Below are 23,744 nucleotides of genomic sequence, written 5' to 3'. Positions count from 1 at the left end.
AACGTACCACCTGGCCTCTGATGCTCGATCTTTGCTTTTTGGCACACTAAGCAAGATGCTATATAATCTGCCACATCAGTTTTCATGCCAGTCCACCAGAAAGTCGCCTTCAAGTCCTTGTACATCTTAGTCATACCTGGATGTATGCTAAGACGACTCTTATGCCCTTTATCCAAGAGCATCTTTCTCAATACCCGACTGCTGGGCACACACACCCTCTCTCTGAAACGCAGGATACCATCTCTGCCCATCCTGAAGTCCTTTCTCTTCTTTGTGCCCAACTCACTAATAATATGCTGCAATTCCTTATCCTTACCATGTTCCACCCGAATCTCATTCAGGAACTCATTAGTGATCCTCAACATACTGCACCGTATATGGCCTGCCTCCATATCTAATCCCATATTCATATCTCGCAGCTTCTCGATCAACTCCAACTCCTTAATCATCATGGCTGACACATGAGCTCTCTTCTTGCTCAAAGCGTCTGCTACGACATTAGCCTTACCAGGGTGGTATAACAGCTCAAAGTCATAATCCTTTAGGTATTCCATCCAGCGCCTCTGCCTCATATTCAACTCCTTCTGATCAAACAAGTATTTTAAACTCTTGTGATCGCTGAATACTTGAAACTGTGCCCCATACAAATAGTGCCTCCATGTTTTGAGAGCAAAAACCAACGCCGCTAATTCCAAGTCATGTGTAGGATAGTTTTTCTCATGTACCTTAAGTTGGCAAGAGGCATAAGTGATAGACCGTTTCTCCTACATCAATATACAACCTAAGCCCTGGTATGAAGCATCACAGTACACCTCAAACGTCTTGGTTGTGTCAGGAATAGCTAGTATTGGTGTAGTGGTCAATCTCTTCATCATATCCTCAAAACAGACTTCACACTCGTCTGTCCAAGAGAAAGGTTGGTCCTTTCCAGTGAGTTGAGTCAATGGACTCACCATCTTTGAAAACCCTTCCACAAACCGCCTGTAATAACCTGCCAGACCCAAGAAGCTTCTCACCTCAGTAACTGTCTGCGGTCTCTCCCACTTCACCACCATTTCAATTTTCGTTGGGTCCACTGTTATTCCCTAGGCTGAGATTACATGGCCTAAGAATTGTACCTCATCCAGCCAAACCTCACACTTCGACAGCTTTCCATATAGTTTATGCTCTCTGAGAATTCCCAACACCACTCTCAGATGCTCTTCGTGTTCATCCCGATTCTGAGAGTATATCAGTATGTCATTAATAAACACGACAACAAATTGATCTAGGTACGGTCGGAATCTTCTGTTCATGTAGTCCATGAAAATAGCAGGAGCATTTGTCACCCCGAACCGCATCACTACATACTCGTAATGCTCGTAGTGTGACCTGAACGCCGTCTTCTGCACATCCTCTGGTTTGACTAAGATGTTATGATATCCAGACCTCAAGTCAATCTTAGAGAACACTGCGACTCCCTTCAACTGATCCAGTAGATCATCTATCCTCGGCAGTGGATACTTATTCTTTATGGTCAACTTATTCAACTGCCGGTAATCAACACATAACCTCGAACTACCGTCCTTTTTCTTTATTAAGAGTATCAGTGCTCCCCAAGGTGATGCACTCGGCCGGATGAACTTCTTCTCAAGCAAGTCTTCTATTTGCTTCTTCAACTCAGCCAACTCTGCTGGTGCCATTCTATAGGGCACCATGGATACTAGGCCAGCTCCAGGGATAAGATCGATGGTGAAATCTACATCCCTACTTGGTGCCAACTCTGGTATTTCATCTGGAAACACATCCGCATACTCCTCCACTACTGGAATCACACTGATCTTCTTGGCGGTGTTGTTCTTCTCTGCATGAGCCACTATCATAAAATAGATGGCTCCAACTTCCACTTCATTTATCACTCTCTGAGCCGAAATTAGCTCCAATCCCTCATGTTCTGGGAATACCAAATTATGCCGTCCACAATCAATTATAGTGTGATTGTTAGACAGCCAGTCCAGTCCCAAGATTACATCCAGTCCCTCCAAAGGCAAGCACACCAAGTTCACCTTGAATCTGCGACCTGCCACTTCCATTGAACACCCAACGTAGACTGAACTGGTAGCCACTTGACCTGAGGAGGGAGTTGAAACAAGCAACTCACACCCAAATCGTGTTTCACGAAATTCAATCTCCCCACACACGCATTAGCAATGAAAGAATGTGTTGCTCCAGAATTGAACAACACCAGACTAACTGACCCAACAATAAACATTGCTCGAGGATAAGGTTACCTGATTTAATAGCCTTTGTGGAGGTTAAAGCAAAGACCCTGCCAGCCGCTCTAGCTCTCTCTGCTGGCGATGCTGATGGCTTCTTCACCCCTAAATTCTTCTTTTCTGGGCAACTATTGGCGAAGTGTCCCGGTTTGTCGCATATAAAACACTTGCGACGGTCGCCTGACCCTCCTACTCCACCTGCCAGCTAAGGATAATTCCTCTTCAGATAGGGTCTGCCACACTGATAGCAAGTGGGACCCTGAGACGTCTGTGGTCGACTGTACGACTTCTTCATCTGCCTCGCCTCTACGACATTCCTCTGATGTCAGACAACTAGGTTAGGGCCTTTCTCCAAATGTTCAGCACTCTTGGCATGTTCCACCAAGACTGGGAACCTTCTCTCTTTCAGAGGTGTTACCACCTTCTTCAGCTCATGTTTGAGTCCTCGCTCAAACTTCAGACACCTCCACTCCTCGATGATGTCCAGCGAGTAGTACCTCGCTAGATGCTCAAACGTATTGACATACTCCTGCATGGTCATATCCCCTTGCTGCGATGCAAGGAATTCAGCCTCCCTGTCTTGTCTAGCGGTATCTGGAAAATATTTCTCCCCGAAACGAGTCCTGAAGTTGGCCCAAGTCACCGGCTCTTCCCTAGTCCCCATCTGTTGTTGCATGCCTGCCCACAAATATTCAGCATCCTCATTCAGTAGATAGGTAGCAAACAACAACTTCTGTTCATCTTCGCAGTTCATCAACTTGAAGATCTTCTCACATTTGCAGAGCCATGCATCCGCTTCATCAGGGGAGACCTTACCAGTGAACTTCACTGGCTTGTGGCGCAAGAAATCCTCCACAGTCGGCACCCTGACTGGTGCAATAGCTGTTCTGGGCTGCGCTGATACAGGTACCTGCATCGCATCCATCATCCAGTGAATCGCCTCAGCGATGTCATCAGCACCACTACTCCTTCTCCTCCTGTTGGCAGTTATAGCCTGAATACGCCACATTCAACTGTTAAGAATTCAATTCACTAGTTAAGCAAAACTACTCACTCACTTGCAACATTTAATTTAATCACACAAACAATCAAACAGCAAGGTCACTCCCCAAAAGCCCCAAAATATTTTTAAAATATTTTCAAAACTTTTGCTCTGATACCAATTGTAACATCCCTAAGGAATATTACGAATTTTTAATAAATAAAATAGGAAAGAAAATTAAATACCTCATTTAATATAATACCATTTTCCAAAAATACGGGAAATTTCAAAACTTTAATATACATGTAATAAAAACTGGAGTCCATAATTTATAAAACTAAAATAATATTCAAATGGCTCCCAAAAGGTTACATAATTATCTCAAAACCAAAATAATAAACATATATACAAAATCCCATGCTATTCCTCGCTCCGAGTCTATGCATCTCCTGGCCCACTTGTCAAATCATCTGCTCCCAGATAACGAGTTATCCGATCATCGTCACACACACACAGAAAGGGTGAGTTATGCACAATATATAAAAGATACGTGAAATAAATATATCATTCATCCCAAAAATAACATGAATAATTATTCCATTGTTTTCAAATTACCCAACCATGATCTCATATCCCTTCATGAGTCATATACATGAACTAGGTCTTGGGACTTCATTGTGCTTCCACGAAACTAACCCATTTGTGGTCCAACCCCCTATGAGCCTATCCCGCTCATAATTCTGCCCTATAGACTCCTCGTCTGTAGTAAATCATCCAAGCCTTCTCGACTTGGACCCTGGCACGCACGCAATCACCATACTATGGACTCCTCGCCCAATAGTAGCCGACGGGAACATAACAGTTCTTGTCCATCGTGCACCCGATACATGTAATCACCATACTAAGGACTCCTCGCCCATTAGTAGCTGACGGGAACTCAGCCAGTTCCATGCCCATCATGTGTCCAACCATCAAGCACATCCCAGACCCCTATTGGACTTAGTCCTTCAAGTCCAAACACCACAAACACAAGCATATAATTCCTGTCCTTTAGGAAATAACAAACAAATAGTACACAAACACATGACTCCGCGCCATTCTCGCTTAAACCGTGTCAGTTCGCCCAAGCTAAAGCCTCGGTCTCGCTTAGGCTAGCCCACCTCGCCCGAGCGAGCGTGTAACAGTGGTTGTACCTCGTCATCTCACTTAGGCGAGCTTTTCTCTCCTGAGCGAGACCTCAAGTCGCCCAACACACAAAGATTCTCGCACGGACGAGAATTCCATCAGCAAAATCACCAACTCTAATCGTGACCTCGCTTAGGCGAGCCATTCTCGCCTAAGCGAGCATACTCGTCGCTTAGAACCCCAAAACCTCTCGCCTGGGCGAGAAATCGCGCTCAAAACATCCACGTTTCCTCACGACCTCGCTTGGGCGAGTGTCTCTCGCCTGAGCGTGAGACTAAGTCACTCAACCCCGTCCAAGGTCGTCTAGGCGAGAAACATGAACCAGAACCGAAAATGAGACTCTGCAACTCTCGCTTAGGCGAGATGGACTCGCTTGGGCGAGACTTGCAGGGTTTCAACTCTGATCACGCACTCTATTCACCCAACCTTTCCCAATTCGCACAACAATTCATACCATTCAATGTAGAAACTATGCATAATCATATAAACATAACTTGAGCACAATTTTTGGTTCCCAAAACCCAAGTTGAACCACAAACCATCTGTACAGTATAGAAAATACCCACATTCATACACTTAATTGAAAAATCTATAAAGCAATGGTCACAACACCCAAACCCCTAATTTCCATCATACATAACTCAAATTTCATAGCATAAACGCATCAGAATTTTATACATATCACAACAGTACGAAAAGAATAGGATTTCAGCTCCCCTAACCTGAATTCTTGATTGAAACTAATAAGGGAATAGGGATTACTTGGTTCACCAAATTCTTTGCTTCCACCTTTCTCTTCCAACTCAACCCTTGCACACCCAATTCAGCCTCTCACTTTTCCAATTTTCGCTCTCCTCTCAAGCCAAAACGAAAGTAATTGCAAAAACCCTCATTTCCACCTCAATTTTGCCTTTTATATGTGTCTTATGATTGGGTTAAAGGGCTGAAACGAATTTAGGCTTTATGGTATGGTTAAGTCTCATTTAATTATCATTATAGGATGATTTCCAGCCCCTCTTAGCTTCCCCTTCTAGGTTTTCTTTTGCCCTCTCATATTCCCTCCAAAACTACACTAAAAAAAATAAAGTTCCAATTTCATTCCTAACCAAGTTTGAACCCACAACCCATCAATTATCATATCAAATGCACAGCCAATCCAACCAAGTCAAGTTTTGTGACACACTCCAATCATTATAAGCTTACAATATCAATTTCATACTCATACATGTTATTAAAATTAATAATAAAACAACAACACATAAATGGCATACACAGGACTCAAACCCAAGTCCTTTCATACAACCAAAGTACTTTCAACCACATGAGCTAGCACTTTTTCACATCACATTAAACAATAATTAGTGCCATAAAGGCTCTTTCTACTTGAATTTATTAATTAATTAATTATTTAATTAATTAATTTCATGGGTCTTACAAACATAACCCAGCGGCAAATTATGTTTTCATGGAAAAATATTTGTAGCATTATAAAGTGACTTTGATGTCGTTTTGGTGATCATTAAAATTTGCATTTCTTAAAAAAACTAGGTGTGTGAACCAAAATATCCAATAGAACTCCCCACTTAATTTTCTTTCACTCCCCACTTTTGAACCTAATTGTGAGTTTATTTTCTATGGAAAAAATTTTGTGGCCAACATTGCGTACCCATGATTGAATGTGATGGGGTGGAAAACCAACGATGATTGCATACCCATAATTAACATTGTGGTGATTAAATCTTGGTGACAACGATGATTTATTCATAACATAAAACCGGGTCACGAAAACCAAAATACTCATTAGAACTCCCTAGGAACTTATTCTTTACTCCTCAGTTATAATTGAAATATTGGGATTGATGTTACCCTTTTTTTGTTGTCAAATCTTCACTCCCGACATCCAAATAAGGTTGCACCTAATGTATAGCTTAATTGAATAATTTGTTGGCAATGAAATATCAATAAGCATATAAACGTAGACCAACATATTACAAGAATTAATTGACCACTATTTCCATATACAAACATGAAATACAACTTCATTAAATAAATGACTCCCTCCCAAGTTACAAAACATAAAATGGCACTATTTATTTAAATATTACTAAGGAAAACATAAAAACAAAGAAAGTTGTAGAAGCGTCTGTGTTGATGTCATAAGATCACACCAAATTTATTGACTTTGCCATGTCATAGTAGCATCGATTAATGTAAACCTCTATTATAGGTTGTTTTTCAAGATGGTCAACTTCAAACACCAATCTGTCTCCTTCCTTCAACCTATTGTCAACACAAAACTGCCTCCAACCTTGTCCAAACTCGGTTGACAATTTTACGGTCACCACACTCCACTAATTCAGTTATGGTTTCTAATAACTGATTGTAGGTTCAATCATGTCTGATGGAGAAGGTTTTTTGGGTATCCGAATTGAACTTAAGTCTAAAACCATAAGGACTCTCTGTGATACCAGCACCTCTCAAAGGTCCACCATAATGAATAATTGTTGGAGAAGTTGGGATGGAGTTGGAGGATGAAGATACGATGTTTGGAGTTAACAGAGAAAGAATTTCTTCAACTGATCTTGTAAACGTCACGTACAACTCAATGATTGTGTTTAATGGGAAAAAACACTTACATTGCAACATTTGAAAAACATCTTCACTGGTTTCAATTCAAATGCCTCATAGATAGTACATCTTTCGGAAGTCATGGTAGGTCGTTTGAAGTATAGGTTATTTATGGATGTGTTTGATGGGCATGGAATGGGTGCGCAGACTTTTTGTATTAGAACATTGTATGTGTAGTTGTTTGGGATGCAAAATAGTTGATGATTATCACATATGAGCCTGGCCCCATCATCACAAATTTTCATTTTGCCGTTTGCAAATAAGGTCGCGATGTAAGAATTGGTGAAATCCTGAAATTCGGTGATGCCAAACATTTTGGTGGAGAAATTTTCCATGTATAGGTTCTGAATTAAAAAGGAAAAAGGCGAAGGAGATGGCAAGGAATGGTAGTGTTTGAGACTTGAATATGGGCAATTGATTGAGTGCAGGGGGTTGTTATTTATAACCAAACCACAATGGTACAATTATTGAGTCTTAAGAAAAAAATATTTTTATAATGAAGTGCAAACGTACATATGAAATGGTAAAATTTAAATAACATAAAATCAAAGTACAGGAAGGCCCCACAATGACACAATTTTATAATACAATTACATTCTTCAGCGATGACCGCCTGTCCCACATGTTGGCCTTCGTTTGGGTCGTCGGGGTCGTGTTTCGGGTTATGGGGGAGGAGGGGGTGACTCACTTTCATTGTTAGTTTCTTCCACTTCTACGGATTGAGAACCTTCATCGGAGGCATGAAATGGAATTTTCGGTCTAAATATTGTTAGGAAGATGAAGGTCCCTAGTATACCGATGGTGGAGTCATTGTTGATGTCCCAAACATTTGTGGTGGAGCACCCCCATAGCTGGAAAATTGTGGACCAGAGGAACCACCATAAAAATGGGATGGACACACACGAAAGGTAGACGACGGTGGGAAAAAACCATACGAAGTGGGAACCTGATGAGACGATGATGGAGGTTGCATTCTTTGGTCCCAATTTCCATAACCAAGAGTCGGATTTTGTGAGTGCGGGAATATAGAAAAGGGCCTATCTGTACGTTGCTGGTGATGTGAAGGTGGATCATGATATTATTCAAGCATGTCATACTGATACAAAAACAATAATTAATTACATGTATAAAGATCAATAATACAAAATATAAATAATGAAATACCAAAAACATAAAATTCTCACTTCATCATCGGATGATTAGGCAACTGGCGAAATGTAACGGATGGTGTGAGTGATGTACCTTTGCATGCACAAACAATTATTATGCAGATGGCCACTCTTGCTGAATGGTTCGTCTCGAATAAGGGAATTGTGACGATTATTCCACAATATTATAAATTGATGATGATATTCTTTCCAATTAATGTTCGCCCTTCCTCGAAGATAAATTCTATGAACCTCATCCAGGTTAATCGGGTTTGGTGGGATGCTCTATCGCCAACCAAATTGTCTTACCACCCGGTCAACTTGGTGAAATTCCACAGTCGCAAAATAGATTACAGGAACAAACGTCCGACTTATGGGAGAAACATTTAAGGTGATTAAGCGACTCACCGTTGGTTGTCGATAAGGTGTCCATCAGAGTTGCAACAATTAAGCTCAAAATTATACAAAAGAAAATACACAACTAAGATGTACAAAAATGTGGTGTAGAAATCGTGATATTAAACCTGTTTTGGTTGTATTTTATCAAACCTTTTTTGAAACTCACACAGTTATTTGGTCATGGAAGGTTGAACGCATTTGTCAAAACCACCTTATGCTTAGGGGGAACATAAGGCCAACCTCAATCTCGTCATCCGTGACTGGTTCAATTTCAGGAAAGATACATGTGAACCTCTTCCACCCCAGCACTACAACAGTAACATCCATCCCCCAATGTTGTCCTGTTGGAACTTAGTACCGTGATTTAGTGCACGATACAAACAAGCCAATATTGTTGATCCCCAACTAAAGTTTGAAACATTAGCCAAGTCTCTTAACAATGGAAAATACATAAAATGCACGAGACTAGATGATGTATCCGACATCAACATACTGCCAATTAGTATGCAGATGTGTGCATGTGCATACTGTGCAATGGTTCCAAGGTTGGCGTCAGCTAGTAATTCTTGGAATCTAGTATTCAGCCACGACAACTTTATGCGGTTACCCGTGAACATATTTTTGGATGGAATGTCACCCAATAATTTTGCGCATAGTTCCATCATGTTCCCACCGCTAAATTCAATGACGGGTTTGCCATTTATAGGCACCCCTACTTGAAGTGAAGCATCCTCCAAAGTGATAGTTGTTTCACCAAGTGGCATGTAGAAGGTGTGAGTTTCAAAACTCCAGCTTTCGCAAAGTGTTGTTACCATGAGGTGGTTAATCTCCATATTATCAACCTTCAAAACATGGCCAAAACCAGCTTGATCAATTAAAATTCTGACCCTAGGGTCAACTTGATCAATATGTTTGAGAATCCAAATTGAATGTCATCTTGGCCGGAGTGCTCTCTCGTTTCCTTGCCATATGTCGTTTGTAATGTAGTCGTCTTGATGACGCAATACTAACATGTTTGGTGGAAGGTTGTTGATTTCAGCCACAATGAACAACATAAAAAAGATGAAACCATTAACATCATATCATTTCAACTTAATAAATAAGAAATCATACACAAAAATAAATTCCTAAAATTGACCAAACCTCTGAGATTGACGGGTGAGAATTTTTTGTAGTTGTGCTGCACTTTGAAATACAAATGCAAAGATAGGAAGGCTTCTTTGATGTAAAGTCAGTGCTGCAACAACCATGCCTATTTAAACAACTATAACAACTATTCATTCACATGGGTACCTTTTTCTTATTTTCTCTCTTTCTCTCAAGTAAAGCATAAGTTCTCTCACTCATGAGTAGCTATTTTACTCTATCCCGCATGCATGCCACCACATGTCATGTTCTCTTGACCACACATTGCATTTTTCCTCAATAATAGTGGTCTGAAAGATTCCCATCATAATTGTAAATGTTACAGGAAACGTGAAAGAATAGAAAGAGAAGCAAAGCAAGCATGAACTGTGAATAACATTATGGCAGTGAAGAAGCATGAATTTGGAATAATAATGTGGCAGGAAGACATCATTAAAACACTAATGGATGGTAGCAATGCATACTAAAACGTGTAAGGAATCACGTTGAACCATAAATCAATATAAAACATTTTAGAAAACGTGTTGCGGGCAACGTTTTGTTTGATTTGGGCAGTTTTCCAATTTCTTTGTGCAACACCCTATTTTACTGACTCCACTCCCTCTGCATGTTTTATTGTCATTTTTGGGCTTATTTTTTTCTTTACTTCCAGCACCTTTAACTTATTTCTCACACCCTCATTTGCTTTAGAAACTTCTTCGCGTACCTCCATAATTACTAATCCCGGACCCATGCACACACCTTTTACTTCTATTTTGGGCTTGTTTTATATTTTACTCGTTGCACCCCACCTTTTAATACACACACTTCATTTACTTCATGCACCTCACACATTACTTATGCATCCTCATGTTTTTGTTTTTCACTTTTATCCTTCTTTTCCACCTTTTCAAAATTTTCTAAAAACCCAAAAAAGTTTGAAAATCATAAAAAATTTACTAAAATAGGAAATTCAAAAAGTGCCAAGAATAATTTTCTTTCACTTCTAGTATTTATCCGACCGTTTGCGTCGCGTGACACTGATTTTCAAATAATCTTAAAATACCAAAAAAATATATAAAATTTTCAAAATATAAAAATACATTTTCAAACAATAGCTTCTTTTAAGGAACTATGTAAGGACCAAGGTCAATCCTTGTCGGACCCAAAAAATATTTTTGTTTCTTTTTAGTATTATTTGTCTTATTATGTTTGGGGGAAAATAACATTTTGAAAACCACATCAACTTGCATGTTTAATAAAAGGTACTACACTCGAGCGGGCGCAATAGGGTGCTAACACCTTCCCTACGCGTAACCGACTCTCGGATCCAAAAATCTGGTTTTTTCGTATACTTGCTTTATCTTTATGGTTTTCCATAGTTTTCTAGAAATAACTATGGTGGCGACTCCAAATCTTTTTCAAACCCGTTTTCTTTTTCGGTTTGTCGTCCTGTCGCGATTTTGGTTGCGACACATTACAAATTGTACATAAAGAACTTGCCAAAATAGAGACCACATACTGCCACTACTCATGCAAAATTCCATCTTATCTCAAACAACACCTATTACAGACATGTATGCCAATATCACATGCCCAACCAAGTTTAGCGTCAACATACAATTACATTCCATGCATTAGACCCTTCCCAATACCCTATGCCCAATCTATTTCCTTACCACATATAGAAGTCTAGATAAAATCCACAGAAAACCCAACTTGGAACCAACACCACTAAAATGCAAAGTGCACTTGGTTATTGCCTCGTGACAACCATGGACCGCTAAGCGGTGTATAAATTTACGGGCAGAACCCAGATTTTTCCTGCACCTGCGAGAACCCTAATTTTATCAAAATCATTCCATTCGTCCAATTTCACATACCAAGAGTCAATCATGCTTTCAATTCCACACATAATCAATTGGAACTCGAGTGCACAAAATATCATAACAATTTCGAATCCAAAAATCATGCTACAAACAATCCCCAATCCCACATGAAACCTCATAAGAACTCATGCAATAATTCACTCAATTAAAGTCCCCACAAAGACATTCCACACCATACACATGTCTAAAAACATTCATCGAGATTACAAGAACCCATATTGATCCCAAAATTCTATGGAATCCAATAAAACGCGAAGAACGAACCAATCCAATTTGTGTCGCCTGGCGGCCTTAATTGTTGCAAGGCGGTTCTTCGTAAAACTCAGAATTTAGGGTTTAAACAACTTGAGACGCCTGGCGAGACTTCATTGTCGGCACACAGTTTCTGGGCAGAAACCTATAAACTTCGAAAAACAGCGAAAAATGTAGAAGGATTCATGCATTCAACTTCAATATATCACAATACACATAGTTTAATTTAAAAACACGTAAGAACAACTCCCCTTACCTAGATTCCTTGCTCCAATTATAATCCTAGTGATCTTCTTTGCCCCCAAAAAGCCTCAACCTTTGCCTTCACACCAAAAATCCTTTCCAGCACTCACTCCTCTCTTTTAGGTCACAAATTTTACTGATCTTTATTGCTCTCCTTGCTGCCACACCCAATTGGCTCTTTGTTTTCTCCCTTAGTTTACTTTCTCCCTCACTTTCAACCCAAAATAAATAAACAAAATAAAAAAAATGAAAATTGGTAAAAATAATGTTTAATGGCCATTCAAGTACAATTTACTTGAAGTTAATTGCACCTCAACTACCACTCTTCCACCCTTCTAGTTTCTAAGCTTTGCACCACTTAGAAAAATAATAAAACATGAAAAAGGAACTACTTATGGCTAGCCAAGGTTCGAACTCACATCCATATAATCACCAAACATATGCACAACCAACAAACCATTATATGTTTCATGACAATCCATGCACACATGTAATTATAACTCATGTCCCACAACCAAGCATATATTCAAAATAAAGCAAACGATAACCCAAGACCTCTCAACACCACCCAACACGCTCAACCATTTGAGCTACAATTACTCCTTGTTATGACTTGACAAACTAATACTCTTAAAGGTACTTACAATCCACAATTATTGCTAATTAATTATTTATTATTTATTTAAATTTCCTAGGTCTTACAGAATACTTGAATCAACATTTTCAGGTTATGTTGTGGCAGTTTTGGCTACGATTTTGTGCCTCTTTTTCCTCCTAAAGGTGTTGGATAATATGTCTTTGTATGCTTAGTCATTGAGCTTCAAATCCATGAGTTTAAATGCATCATAACTACATGTTTGTGTCTTTGTATATGTCATGTTAGGTCTTTAAACGTGTCTAACTTTTGCTTGAGTCATATGTCATATGTAACTTGAAGTTTTCTTGTTCTAGTTATTCCAAGTATTTGAATATTGTATTCACTTTATGTCTTGCTTGATGTATGCTTCATGAAATTGATTTTGGCCTAAAATTTGGGGAACTAAGTGTCCAAGCCACCCAAAAATATATTTTTATCATCTTGTGAAACTAGTTTGTGAAAGAAGAAAATATTTGCTACATTTTACTAAATTGTCGAGAGCAATAGAGCTCCTTGGTGAACCACAAGCGAAAAAATCACTAAGTGTTATACTACTAGTTTTCATATTTGAGTGTTGGGTGATATTGACTAATTAGTTCCATGCTAACTTAGTTATGATCTTTCTTGGTGTATGCATGATTTGAGACTTGGTAGTGCATGTTCAAGTATTTTCCATGGAGTCTTTAAACATGTGTTTTTCTTGTTTTAGTCTTTTTAAAAGTTTTGTAACATATATTTTCTTTCCTTAGAGTTTAGCTTTCCTTGCTTTTGTGCTTTTCTTATTTGTCTTTAGGTAATCTTTGTTTGTCTTAGTAATTTTCTCTTCTTAAAATTCTTTTATGTTGGTCGAAACATTTGAGTTTTCTCTTAAAAAGGGTTTCAAAGTTAAAAGTATTTTCACCCCTTTTGGGTGGATCTAAGTGTAGCCTTTCCTTGTTGCTTTGGGAGTGTGATCTAAACACTTGGGTGAATTATTTGGACCATACTTGGTCTCGAGTTTTGTTACCATTTGACACTAACATCTTTTGGTCTCGATTTTGAGTGTTTTGTTGTAGGAATCATGGCAAGTTCATCAAATTCACCTACTCCACACAAAAATAATGAATTGATGAGATTGATTCAGGATTTGGAGTTGTCTAGGAAGGAGAGTGACCTAAGATTCTAAGAGTTCATTCAAAGGCTTAGTGCTAGAGAGCAAGAAAGGGAGGCTAGGAAAAGATAACATTCTAGCTGCAATCCATCACAAAAGAAGCAAAATCCAAAGATTACTAAGTTCTATGGTGGAAGTGATCCAAAATCTACCTTGATTGGGAAGCTCAAGTGGAACAAATTTCTAATGAAAATCATGTAAAGGATCAAGCACAAGTTGATCAAGTAGTGGTAGGATTTTTAGAGTATGCCAATACTTGGTGGTGTAGACTTTGTAAGAAATATTACCAAGGGTCACCCCTATGACTTCTTGGATGGACCCAATCTACATTAGGTCTATCACCACATAGCTCCCCTAGCCTTAACCTTTCAAAGCATAAGGCTATCAGAATATATAACAATCTTGATCCAATCGGCTTTGGGCTTATTAACCTAATCAGCATTGGGCCTATCACCACATATATAATGGATTGTTATATTTTCAAGTTCTTTTGGATTACCACTAGACCTAGGAAAGGCTCTTTTACAATTGAAGTCATTTGGCAAATGCCTTACGTGAATTGGGTTAAAGTCAACATTAATAGTGTTACTAAAGGTTGTCAAATATATATAGTTTGTGATGGTATCTTTAGAGGTATTTTATACTGAGTATGTTGGGAACTACACTTCTTTTTTAGGTGTTCACAAATCTTATATGTTGAGATCACGAAAGCCATTATGGTCATTAAGCTTTCTTGTAAGGTTGGTTCTAAGTATGTTTGGCTAGAATGTGATTTTTTCTTTGTTGTGTCAAGATTTTTCTTCTCCTATTATTATTCCTTATTGTGTCAAAGATAGATGAAGAAAATGCAAGAAAAGTTTTGAAGATGTGCAATTCAAAATATCTTACATCTTCCATAAAAGGGAATGAATGTGTTTATCAACTCACTAATGTTAATGATACGAGGCTTTAGTTTAATTGATTTAGTTCGTTTCCTAATTTTGTCAATTTGGAATTGTTTTTTACAATAAGTATAAACACCGAATATTTTGCTTGGTGTAATTTTTTTTGGAGGGAATTTTCTTTGTTTTTCTTTTACATGAGTTTGGTTTAGTTTCCCATACTCATGTTTTTTTTTTTGAAATATTTTTCATATAATAACATATATTAAATAAACTTTACTATGCCAACCTAACTACAAATATATATATATATATATATATATATATATATATATATATATATGTGTGTGTATGTGTCTGTGTGTCTGTGTGTGTGGGTGTGGGTGTGTGGTAAATAAAGTTATTCAGGACATAAATTAAAAAAAAAAAAAAAGATATTGAATGGGATCAGCGATCATAAATGATCTAAGGGAAAAATTATTGTAACTTTAGTTGTCACTAAATAACTTAATTAAGAACATAATAAAAGAAGAGTACGTGAATAAAGTTTTATTTAGGTGAAGTCAATAAATAATCTAATTTAGTATAAAATTTTTGTCATATAATTGTTTATTATAAAAGTTTAGTACATTTTATAGTTAATATTGTTGCAAACCTATTGATTAAAGGAAGTCTTAATCCACTTTACAAAATTTATATAGCATCTCTGTTTTACGGTGACTGCAACATAAAGATATTATACAATTATTAACAAAATCAATGAATATAATATTTTAAAAATAATTTTAGTGTAATATCTTCACTCTTTCTTATTTTCAATAAAAAAAATAAAAAAAATATTTTAAAAGATATTAAAATGAAAATAAAGTGAAAACATAAACCATTCTGAAACATTTATTATAAGATTAATTTACAATTTTAGAAAAAAAAATTAAAATTTATTTGACATCATCCCTCTTATATGTTTAACAGATATTTTATTTTGAAATGATGAAATTGGTTCCAAATTAAAGTTTAAATGCAAATAGGATTATAAACTAGTACTTTTCAATATATACATTTATAGTTAAACTAATTTAACAATATTTTGTAATCACGATTACTAAATCAAATTCAATTTTCAAAACCAATCCCATCAATGTTTGAAGATAACATACATTTAGTTAGAAAAAAAAATTAACGTTTGAAAGTTAATTAAGTAACTTATGTATAATTATTTCTCTAATTGATTATATAGAAGTGCATTTAAAATAATAATAAAAGTACATTCTTGAAAAACAAAATCTCTTCTTTAAGGGCGTGTTTGGATACACAGTAAAGAAATAAATAGCGTGCGTTCCTCATAATACAATGTATAACTTTTTCAAGAATAACGTCAATTTTCATTATCATATAACGCTCAATCAAACATATTAAAACAAATTACTCATTTTACAAGACAAAATAATAATTAAAACGCGTTTTTGTTAACACATCTTACAAAAATCAAGGTGAATTGCAACCCGTTCAACGAAATTATTATGCTTAAAAATAATTAATTTACATTAAGAAAATAAAACAAATAATATTGATTATTGAGAGAAATGTTAGGAATGCTATCTTCCAAACACATGTTTTCTTTCTTAATAACTACAACTTATTAAAAATAACAATTTTTTTATACTTACCCGTAAATCAAAGTATCGCTAAATAAGAAATAAAACTTCAACGTTGACCATTTTTTTAATAAATTTTTACTCGTAATAAAGAAAATGTGAGGAAGAATGAATTAAAAATGTAACTTACGCAAAAATTATTTCATTATTGAATAAATTTTAATTAAAAAAAATCTTTTAAAATTCATAATTAGATTTAAAAGTTATTTTTCATATTATATGTATGTATGAATATATAAATTACAAATTATATAATTTTGAGAATATACTAAAATATGAATGATGTAAACTATTACTAATTTAAAATTTAATTCAGTAGTTAAGATATTATATGTTTAATTTAAGAGTTGGGTAAGTTAAAATTATGTTATGTATAAAGGTATTATATGGTGAAATATTTAGTAGAAGTAAATTGCACAGCTGTCATTTAATAATTTCTTTAAAAGAAATGTGAATATTGACAAATATGTGTTGAAATATAAACCGTTAGTTACTTTATTTTATTATTTTAGGAGACAAAAATGCTAAATGAAAAATCAATACCATACACGCATGTCTTTAGAAATATAACAGTTAGAAAAGGAACATATTTATTTTGTAATAAATAGTTGGCAAATATGTCTTCAAAAAAACATTAACATAAAAATCTACAGAAGAGGTTCAGAGAGAACACACATTCATCATTCACACAAAGGAATGACGAAAAAAAAAATGAAAAGGGTGACTGTGTGAGTGGTATATGAAACAGTAGAAAAAACAGAGGAGAGAGAATAAGCAGAGTGAAGAGAGAGTGAGAAACCTCAAGGAGAAAGCGACAGGGCAGAGAAAAAAGGGGTTGGGTGCCAGCCACCACAACAGTGAATTCTGAATAATACACACAAACATACAATTACAAACAAAACCAGGTAAATTTTACCCTCAGAAAAGTCTTAAAGATTCTCGTGGCATAAACAAGGTAGTGATACTTTTTAATATGCAACTGGGTTGTCTAATGTTTTATAGAGATCCGCGTCTGTGTCTGTTTTAATCCGTGTGCCAAGGTCGCCGCTTTTTTTTCTTTTGTTTTTTCTGTTAACTCAGACATAGGTGAGAGATTGGTTGTAAAAAATGTATTTTGGGGCAGAAAAAATCTTGGCCATAGATTTATAATCTTTTCATCTAATAATACTGTCCTGTGTTTTGTTTCTATATATACTGTGTAACTCTATCGCTAAAAGTTTCTCTCTTTTTGGTCAGAGGGGAGAGTGGTGTTTTTTTTTTTTTTCTGGGATTTCTGTGAGGAATCCACTGAAGGAGGAAGAGCAGGAGATTTATATGTCTTCTTGGTTTTATTTGGAAGTAGTGATTGGAGCTCTGTTGCAGCTCGGGTTTGGTTATGCTTGTGTTTGCTGCATGCTACTCTGGCTAGTGTTCAACACTGCTGTTTCGATGAGTTTGAGGCCAAAACGGTATGTGGGGTTTGTGCTTTTTGTTGTTGATGCTTTGGATTTAACGTTGTGTTGGAGTTTGAGGTTTTTCTTGTGGTTGTGTTTTCGTTTGTTTTGTTTTGCAGGACATGTCATGGAGTTGTAGTTTGTTATGAAGGCTTTCAGATAAAAAAGTTCTCTAGTTTCTTCCTCCTTCTGAGAGTGGATCTCACCTGATATTCGTGAAATTTTGAGGCTTTTCTTTTTGTTTTGTTTAATTAAAATTTTGTTTTTGTTTCGGTAAGCAATTTTCTGGGTATTTGAGGGGTTTTAGGGGTTTTGACCCAAATTTTCACCATGCTGGAGGGTCTTAATCAATCGGCTAAAACGATGAAGAAACTGAAGCAGAAGCGAAATCCATTTCATGACTCCAAAATGACGAGGAAACTGCGCATCATTTGTGACGATCCTGATGCTACCGATTCATCATCGGATGAAGAGGAGCATTTTCGGAAGGGTAGGAAGGTGAAGAGAACTATGGTGGAGATTGCTCTTCCATCACTTCCAGTTAACTCTGTCATTGCAGCTGAAACCAGCACCGAGAGTTCCAACAATGAGGAACTGAACAAGAAGAGGGTTTTGGCCAAAACTCCCTCTGTGAGGAGGCAATCTTGCGGCAAATACAAAGGTGTTCGGATGAGGAAATGGGGCAAATGGGCTGCAGAAATTCGCGATCCTTTCAAGGGTGCGCGTGTCTGGTTGGGCACTTACAACACTGCAGAAGAGGCTTCTCAGGCCTATGAGACCAAAAGGCTTGAATTTGAAGCCATGGCCAAGGCTTTGTCTGGTGAGAGGAGCAGCAACAACAACATCATCATCAACAACAACAGCAACAACAACGTTGTTGCATCTGTTGTAACTGTGGCTGCCTCAGAGAAGAACAACTCCAACTACAGTGTTTCTTCTGGTGCAGCAGAATCTGCAACAGACTCCAAGTCTGCTACTAATACTATCGACTACTCAGATAGTAGTATCCTGTCACACACATCACCATATTCTGTGCTTGAGTTGGATACCTCTGCTTCCGATTTGACTGTGAGTGGTAAAGTTTCATGCAATGAAGTTGTTGAGACTAAAGGTTTGGAGGCTGAAGGTGTTGAAACTGAATTTGCTGAGCTAGATATTCCTGATTTGAGTATGCTGAGTGTGCCACCCCAATCTGTGGTTGCTGGCAATGGTGCTGCTCCATCTGAGTTTGAATTTGATTGGTTTGCATTAGACAGTTTGGAGCATGGATTTGATGATGATCTTGCTGGCTTGGAAGACATTCAGATTTATGGGTTTGATGAGGGTGAGCCTAGTGAGCTTCCTGATTACGATTTTGATGACATTTGTGCTGATGAGTTTGCTGGTTGGATCGAAGAACCCCTTAATATACCTTGCGTATAAGTTTTGCAGCTATAGAGGAACAACCTCTGTCGAATAGAGTAGTACTACATTTCAAGTTTTGTGCTATGTTGTAGTTTTTGTGAGATCTCAGGATTAAATCTGGTCCCGGGTAGTTGTTTTGTTAGTTGAGTTTTAATTTATTTGTTTGTTTAGAGAGATAGAATATGTATGAGAGAGGCAAAGGGAGAATTGCCTTGGGTTTTCTTGTGCTATTAGAGCCGTCCAAGGGTGTTCTCCATAGACTATAATCATGAGTTCTATGAGTGTGTAGAAGACTTTTCCGTTGTTCACAAATTTATTATCTCTTTCTTCACAATTTAAAGGTTTTGGTATCTTCTGTTCATACTCATTCCACTAAATTTCTCTGGATACCCACCATCTTATTCTTTCTTTGGTTGTGATGAAGTCATTTGAAGAGAAAGTGGATAAAAAGTAAAATTTGATTAGAAAATTATTTATAGCGTATGATTGATTTGATTGAACGAGTGAGGGTTGAAATGCCTTTTGTTCAGAGAAATGTCAAAACTGCTTTTAGATGTATATTTTTAATTTTGTAAAATATATGCGTTTTTGTTGAAAGTAATTGGTTCAAAAATAAAAATAAATTGTTTCTTAAAGAAAATTCTAATAAATATAATTGTTTTAAAAATTCAAATATTAGATATATAGTAAATCAAAAGTTTGCCGAATAAGTATTTCAAATTTATTCTTTTTTTTCCTCATTTTACATTTAATTTTTTTTCTTCGCTATTTTTCACAAATTATGATGGATCCACGTGTACGAAATACACAGCAATCTTGTAAATCATCTCAAGTAAATTTTCTCGTAAAAAGTATCATCACATTAAAACAATCACTTAGTAAATTTTGTCGTAAAAAGTATCCTTGAGTCACATTAAAACATTCACTTAATATCGATGCTTATACTCTTCATCCAATGCTTATAATTATTTGATTATTTATAATTCATTGAAAGTCCGAATCAGTGAAATGTCCGATTCAATAGAACTTTTCGTTTTAATTTTGAGTTTTCAATTTAAAGAAGTGGATGTTTTTTCCACTCATCAATTTTTTTATTTATTATTATATCAATGAAGCTAAATTGGAGTTTATTTATTTTAACGTTTTATATATTCATTTCTCAATTCAAAATTATCAACAAAAAAAAATACTTCAGAAAGTTAGTTTTGTATCATTTAAAAATCATATTTTGAGAAACATATATTTAGACATATTGACAATTCCTTATATAATATTTTTAATTTTTAATTTTTTTAGTTTTTCTCTTCTTCCGTAAAGTTCTGTTGACTACAATATGAGGTATATTTTGACTGTTCGAGTCAGGTAAGAGTTTTTTTTTTTTTTAATAGTACTGCAGTTAAAGAAACGTTTATTTTTTTATATTTTGTTCTGGTAAATCAATTGACTAAATTACAAATTCTAGTTAATTTTTTTACGAGTAATTATCCATTATATTATAATAATATTTAAATATAACATATAAATCAAATGTAATAATATAGTGAAAGATAAAAAAATAAAAAATTGACAATAAAAAACATTACCAATCATGTTTTTTTGTTTCAAAGGATAGAAAACACTCTTCGATGCGTTTTTACTTGACTTGCCTCGCAAATTAATCATATTATAATTCACCCAACCACTATTATGCTCATTCAGCCACGACCAAAGACAATTTATATGACGAGCAAATTTTAGTTGCTTAGAGAAAACTTTACTAATGCAACAACCAAAATTCTCATGTTTTTAATTAATTGAATTTTACTACTAAAATATTAAACTTAAAGACTTAAATAATTTGGATATATTTAAACAACACACAATCTTATCTTTGCATAAAATTCTCATGTTTTTAATTAATTGAAAACTAAACCTGTATATAGAAGACTCTAATCAATAATTTGTACACGTCCTTATAATCCTAGAATAATAAAAATTCATTTTTTTTTTTGAAGACCTCATTTGAGACCTCTAACTCGCATGCATACAAAACTTTCCAAAACCATCTCAAGAAATCTAAAGAGAAAAGAAAAATGTAAACATAAAATATTTTAGAGAGACGATGGTTTTTCTCAAATGAAATTTGAATAATTAATTTTTGTATTTGTAAGTTTAATACTTAAATAATAAAATACTTTAGATCATTTTAGTTATACACTTCTACTCTTAAATAATTTATTATACATCCTTACAAAGCATGGCTACGTCATTATCTAATATAATTTTATTGAGAACAAGAAAGATCATGTACCGTTTTACATGAATAACAATATAATATTTATTAACCACTAAACCTCACGTCTCTGAACACAAAAGACAAATGAACAAGATTGACAAAATATGATAATAGACATGTCACTCAATTAAATGAAAAACTAAACAACAATGATTAATAAAAAAATATAAATTTTTTGACAAATCAATAAAAAATAATAAAAATCCAATTAAAAATTCTAAAATTTATTATAAACTTAAAAATTAAATAAACCTTAATATTAGTAGGTATAAATGATATATCTAAATAATAAAAATGATACATTTTATTTTTATTTTTTTCTTTTAGACTATTTATTCATGAATGAAAAGTGTATTACTAATGGGATATTTTGTCCGTTATAGAACTGCAGTTATTTTAATTTATTGTACACCCACAAATAAATTAGTTGAATTTTAAAGTTAAATTATCGATGTATTAAATTAAGTTTTATTATTAACAATTTTTAATTATTCATTTATACAAAATATGAATACTCATACTATGTAATAAAGTAAATAAAGAAAAAATAAATAAAACTCTATAAATTATAAAATACCTTAAAAATCCAACAATTTCTTCTAAAATTTGTAATAACGTAACTTTTGTGCAAGATTTATTGCTGTAATAACTAACTATAAATAAAGATATTTCTGAAAAAAATGTTACAATATTATCTTATAATTTTGAACAAATTTACTTTCCGAAGAAAACAAATTTGCTAATTTTTGGTGTAAAATTTTTTATTGAATAAAATAATAGAAGTGTATAAACAGGATGCTGATTCTTTATTTTATAAGAATTATAGTTTATTAAACTTTTTTTTTTTTAAGTTTAGGGAATAATTAAGATACGTTTGTATTGTCAGATTACATATTTGAGGAGGTAACACGGCAAACATCAAATCTTGTTAATCAAGTTCTTGATCCAAGTCAATAGATCCTTCATGGTAAAGGATTTCATCTTCTTTTTTTTTTTTCTTTAGGTATTTTGTAAAGGGAAATATTGTTGGCACAAAATTTGATATTTAAAGACATATCAATAGTTGAATAGGATTTTTTGAAACTGAAAAAAATAAAGTATGATATAAAGAGAGTTATTTGTTAGCATTTTAGCGCAAATGGTTGTTGTTGGATTAACGAGCATGTGGAAATAGAATTGTATATCTTTGTCTCTAAATTTTAGATAAAGAAAAGTAGGAGACTATTATGAATATTATTATCAATCTAGTTGAAGTTTTGGAGTGATTTAATCCTAATATAATTGATATTTATAACTTGTATTTTCCGTGATTTAAGATTGGTATCATTCAAGCGATAACATTCAACTCAAGTGATATCTAAACAATGTGTAATAGTTACATATATCCTCATTATCACTCGAATGATAACATAAACACTAAACGATAAAGTGTAGCTCAAACAATAACTCGTAGCTTGAATAACAAAAAAGTTAATGAAACTCCCTCTCCTTTGTAGTGATGAATCTTCAAGAAATATTTTGCACGGACCAAGATTGATATATTAAAATTTTGAAAGTACTAAATATATAAAATAATGTACGTATTAATGTATATATATCAAAATAAAAATTGGGAAGGGGTGTGTGTGTGTGGGAAACAAATTAAGCTCACTCATGACTCCTTTGGATCAAATGATGTTCAAGCATGAGCCATGATCATGGTGCATGGGTTTCCAAATCATGTGGTAGTATGCCATTACATATTTGCGCTCAAGCAATGACATAGTTTCTCAAACATCGGAGACGTAGGATAAGTTATACTTTTGAAACTTATTGGTGATACAAATCGTTCAAGCATTACAAGGATACTCAAGGGATGAGTGTTCAAATGTGAATCGGGTGTTTAAGCAAGAGAGAGAAAACCAATTATGCTTTTTAGAGTTATACCATTTAAGTGGTATTATATCACTCAACTAAAGAAGTTTTTCTCAATTGAAGGAAGTAAGGTTGCTTAAGCGAGAAAAGTTGATTCAAGTAACCCTGTCATTGTCACGTGGCATGACTCAGACTTGACTAGTGAACAAAAAAGTAAAAAAACAGAAAAAATAATAAAATAATTTTAAAAAATACTGTGAACTAATATGTGACACGTCTTTAACGCTGTTTATACAAATTTAATTAAAAAAACTTAATTTAATCTTTTAAAAAAAATTAGGACTAAACG

The 23,744-nt window shown here is 35.0% G+C and overlaps 1 protein-coding gene across 3 annotated transcripts; it reads left to right on the top strand.

The window, feature by feature from the left end:
- The first annotated feature begins 17,137 nt into the window (after positions 1-17,137).
- Positions 17,138-19,627, top strand: LOC114173945 (ethylene-responsive transcription factor ERF118-like). Of its 3 annotated transcripts, none has more exons than XM_028058641.2 (3): positions 17,138-17,334; positions 17,666-17,877; positions 17,982-19,627. In XM_028058641.2, the coding sequence occupies exon 3, from the start codon at positions 18,193-18,195 to the stop codon at positions 19,282-19,284; it is 1,092 nt and encodes a 363-aa protein (XP_027914442.1). In that variant the 5' UTR covers positions 17,138-17,334; positions 17,666-17,877; positions 17,982-18,192; the 3' UTR covers positions 19,285-19,627. The 3 variants fall into 3 exon arrangements, with proteins under 3 accessions (XP_027914442.1, XP_027914443.1, XP_085524518.1); XM_028058642.2 differs by having other exon boundaries at positions 17,150-17,384; XM_085668392.1 differs by lacking the exon at positions 17,138-17,334 and having other exon boundaries at positions 17,456-17,877.
- Positions 19,628-23,744: the final 4,117 nt, after the last annotated feature.

This window comes from Vigna unguiculata, chromosome 2, assembly GCF_037176805.1.
Source record: "Vigna unguiculata cultivar grain cowpea cultivar isolate G323 ecotype 2 chromosome 2, ASM3717680v1, whole genome shotgun sequence".
In the NCBI taxonomy this organism is placed as follows: domain Eukaryota; kingdom Viridiplantae; phylum Streptophyta; class Magnoliopsida; order Fabales; family Fabaceae; genus Vigna; species Vigna unguiculata.
Note: the sequence above shows the minus strand (reverse complement) of the source record. Positions and strands in the feature narration are given on the sequence as shown.

Coding starts and splice junctions, on each gene's coding strand:
- LOC114173945 (XM_028058641.2), top strand. CDS start 18,193: ATGCTGGAGGGTCTTAATCAATCGGCTAAAACGATGAAGAAACTGAAG.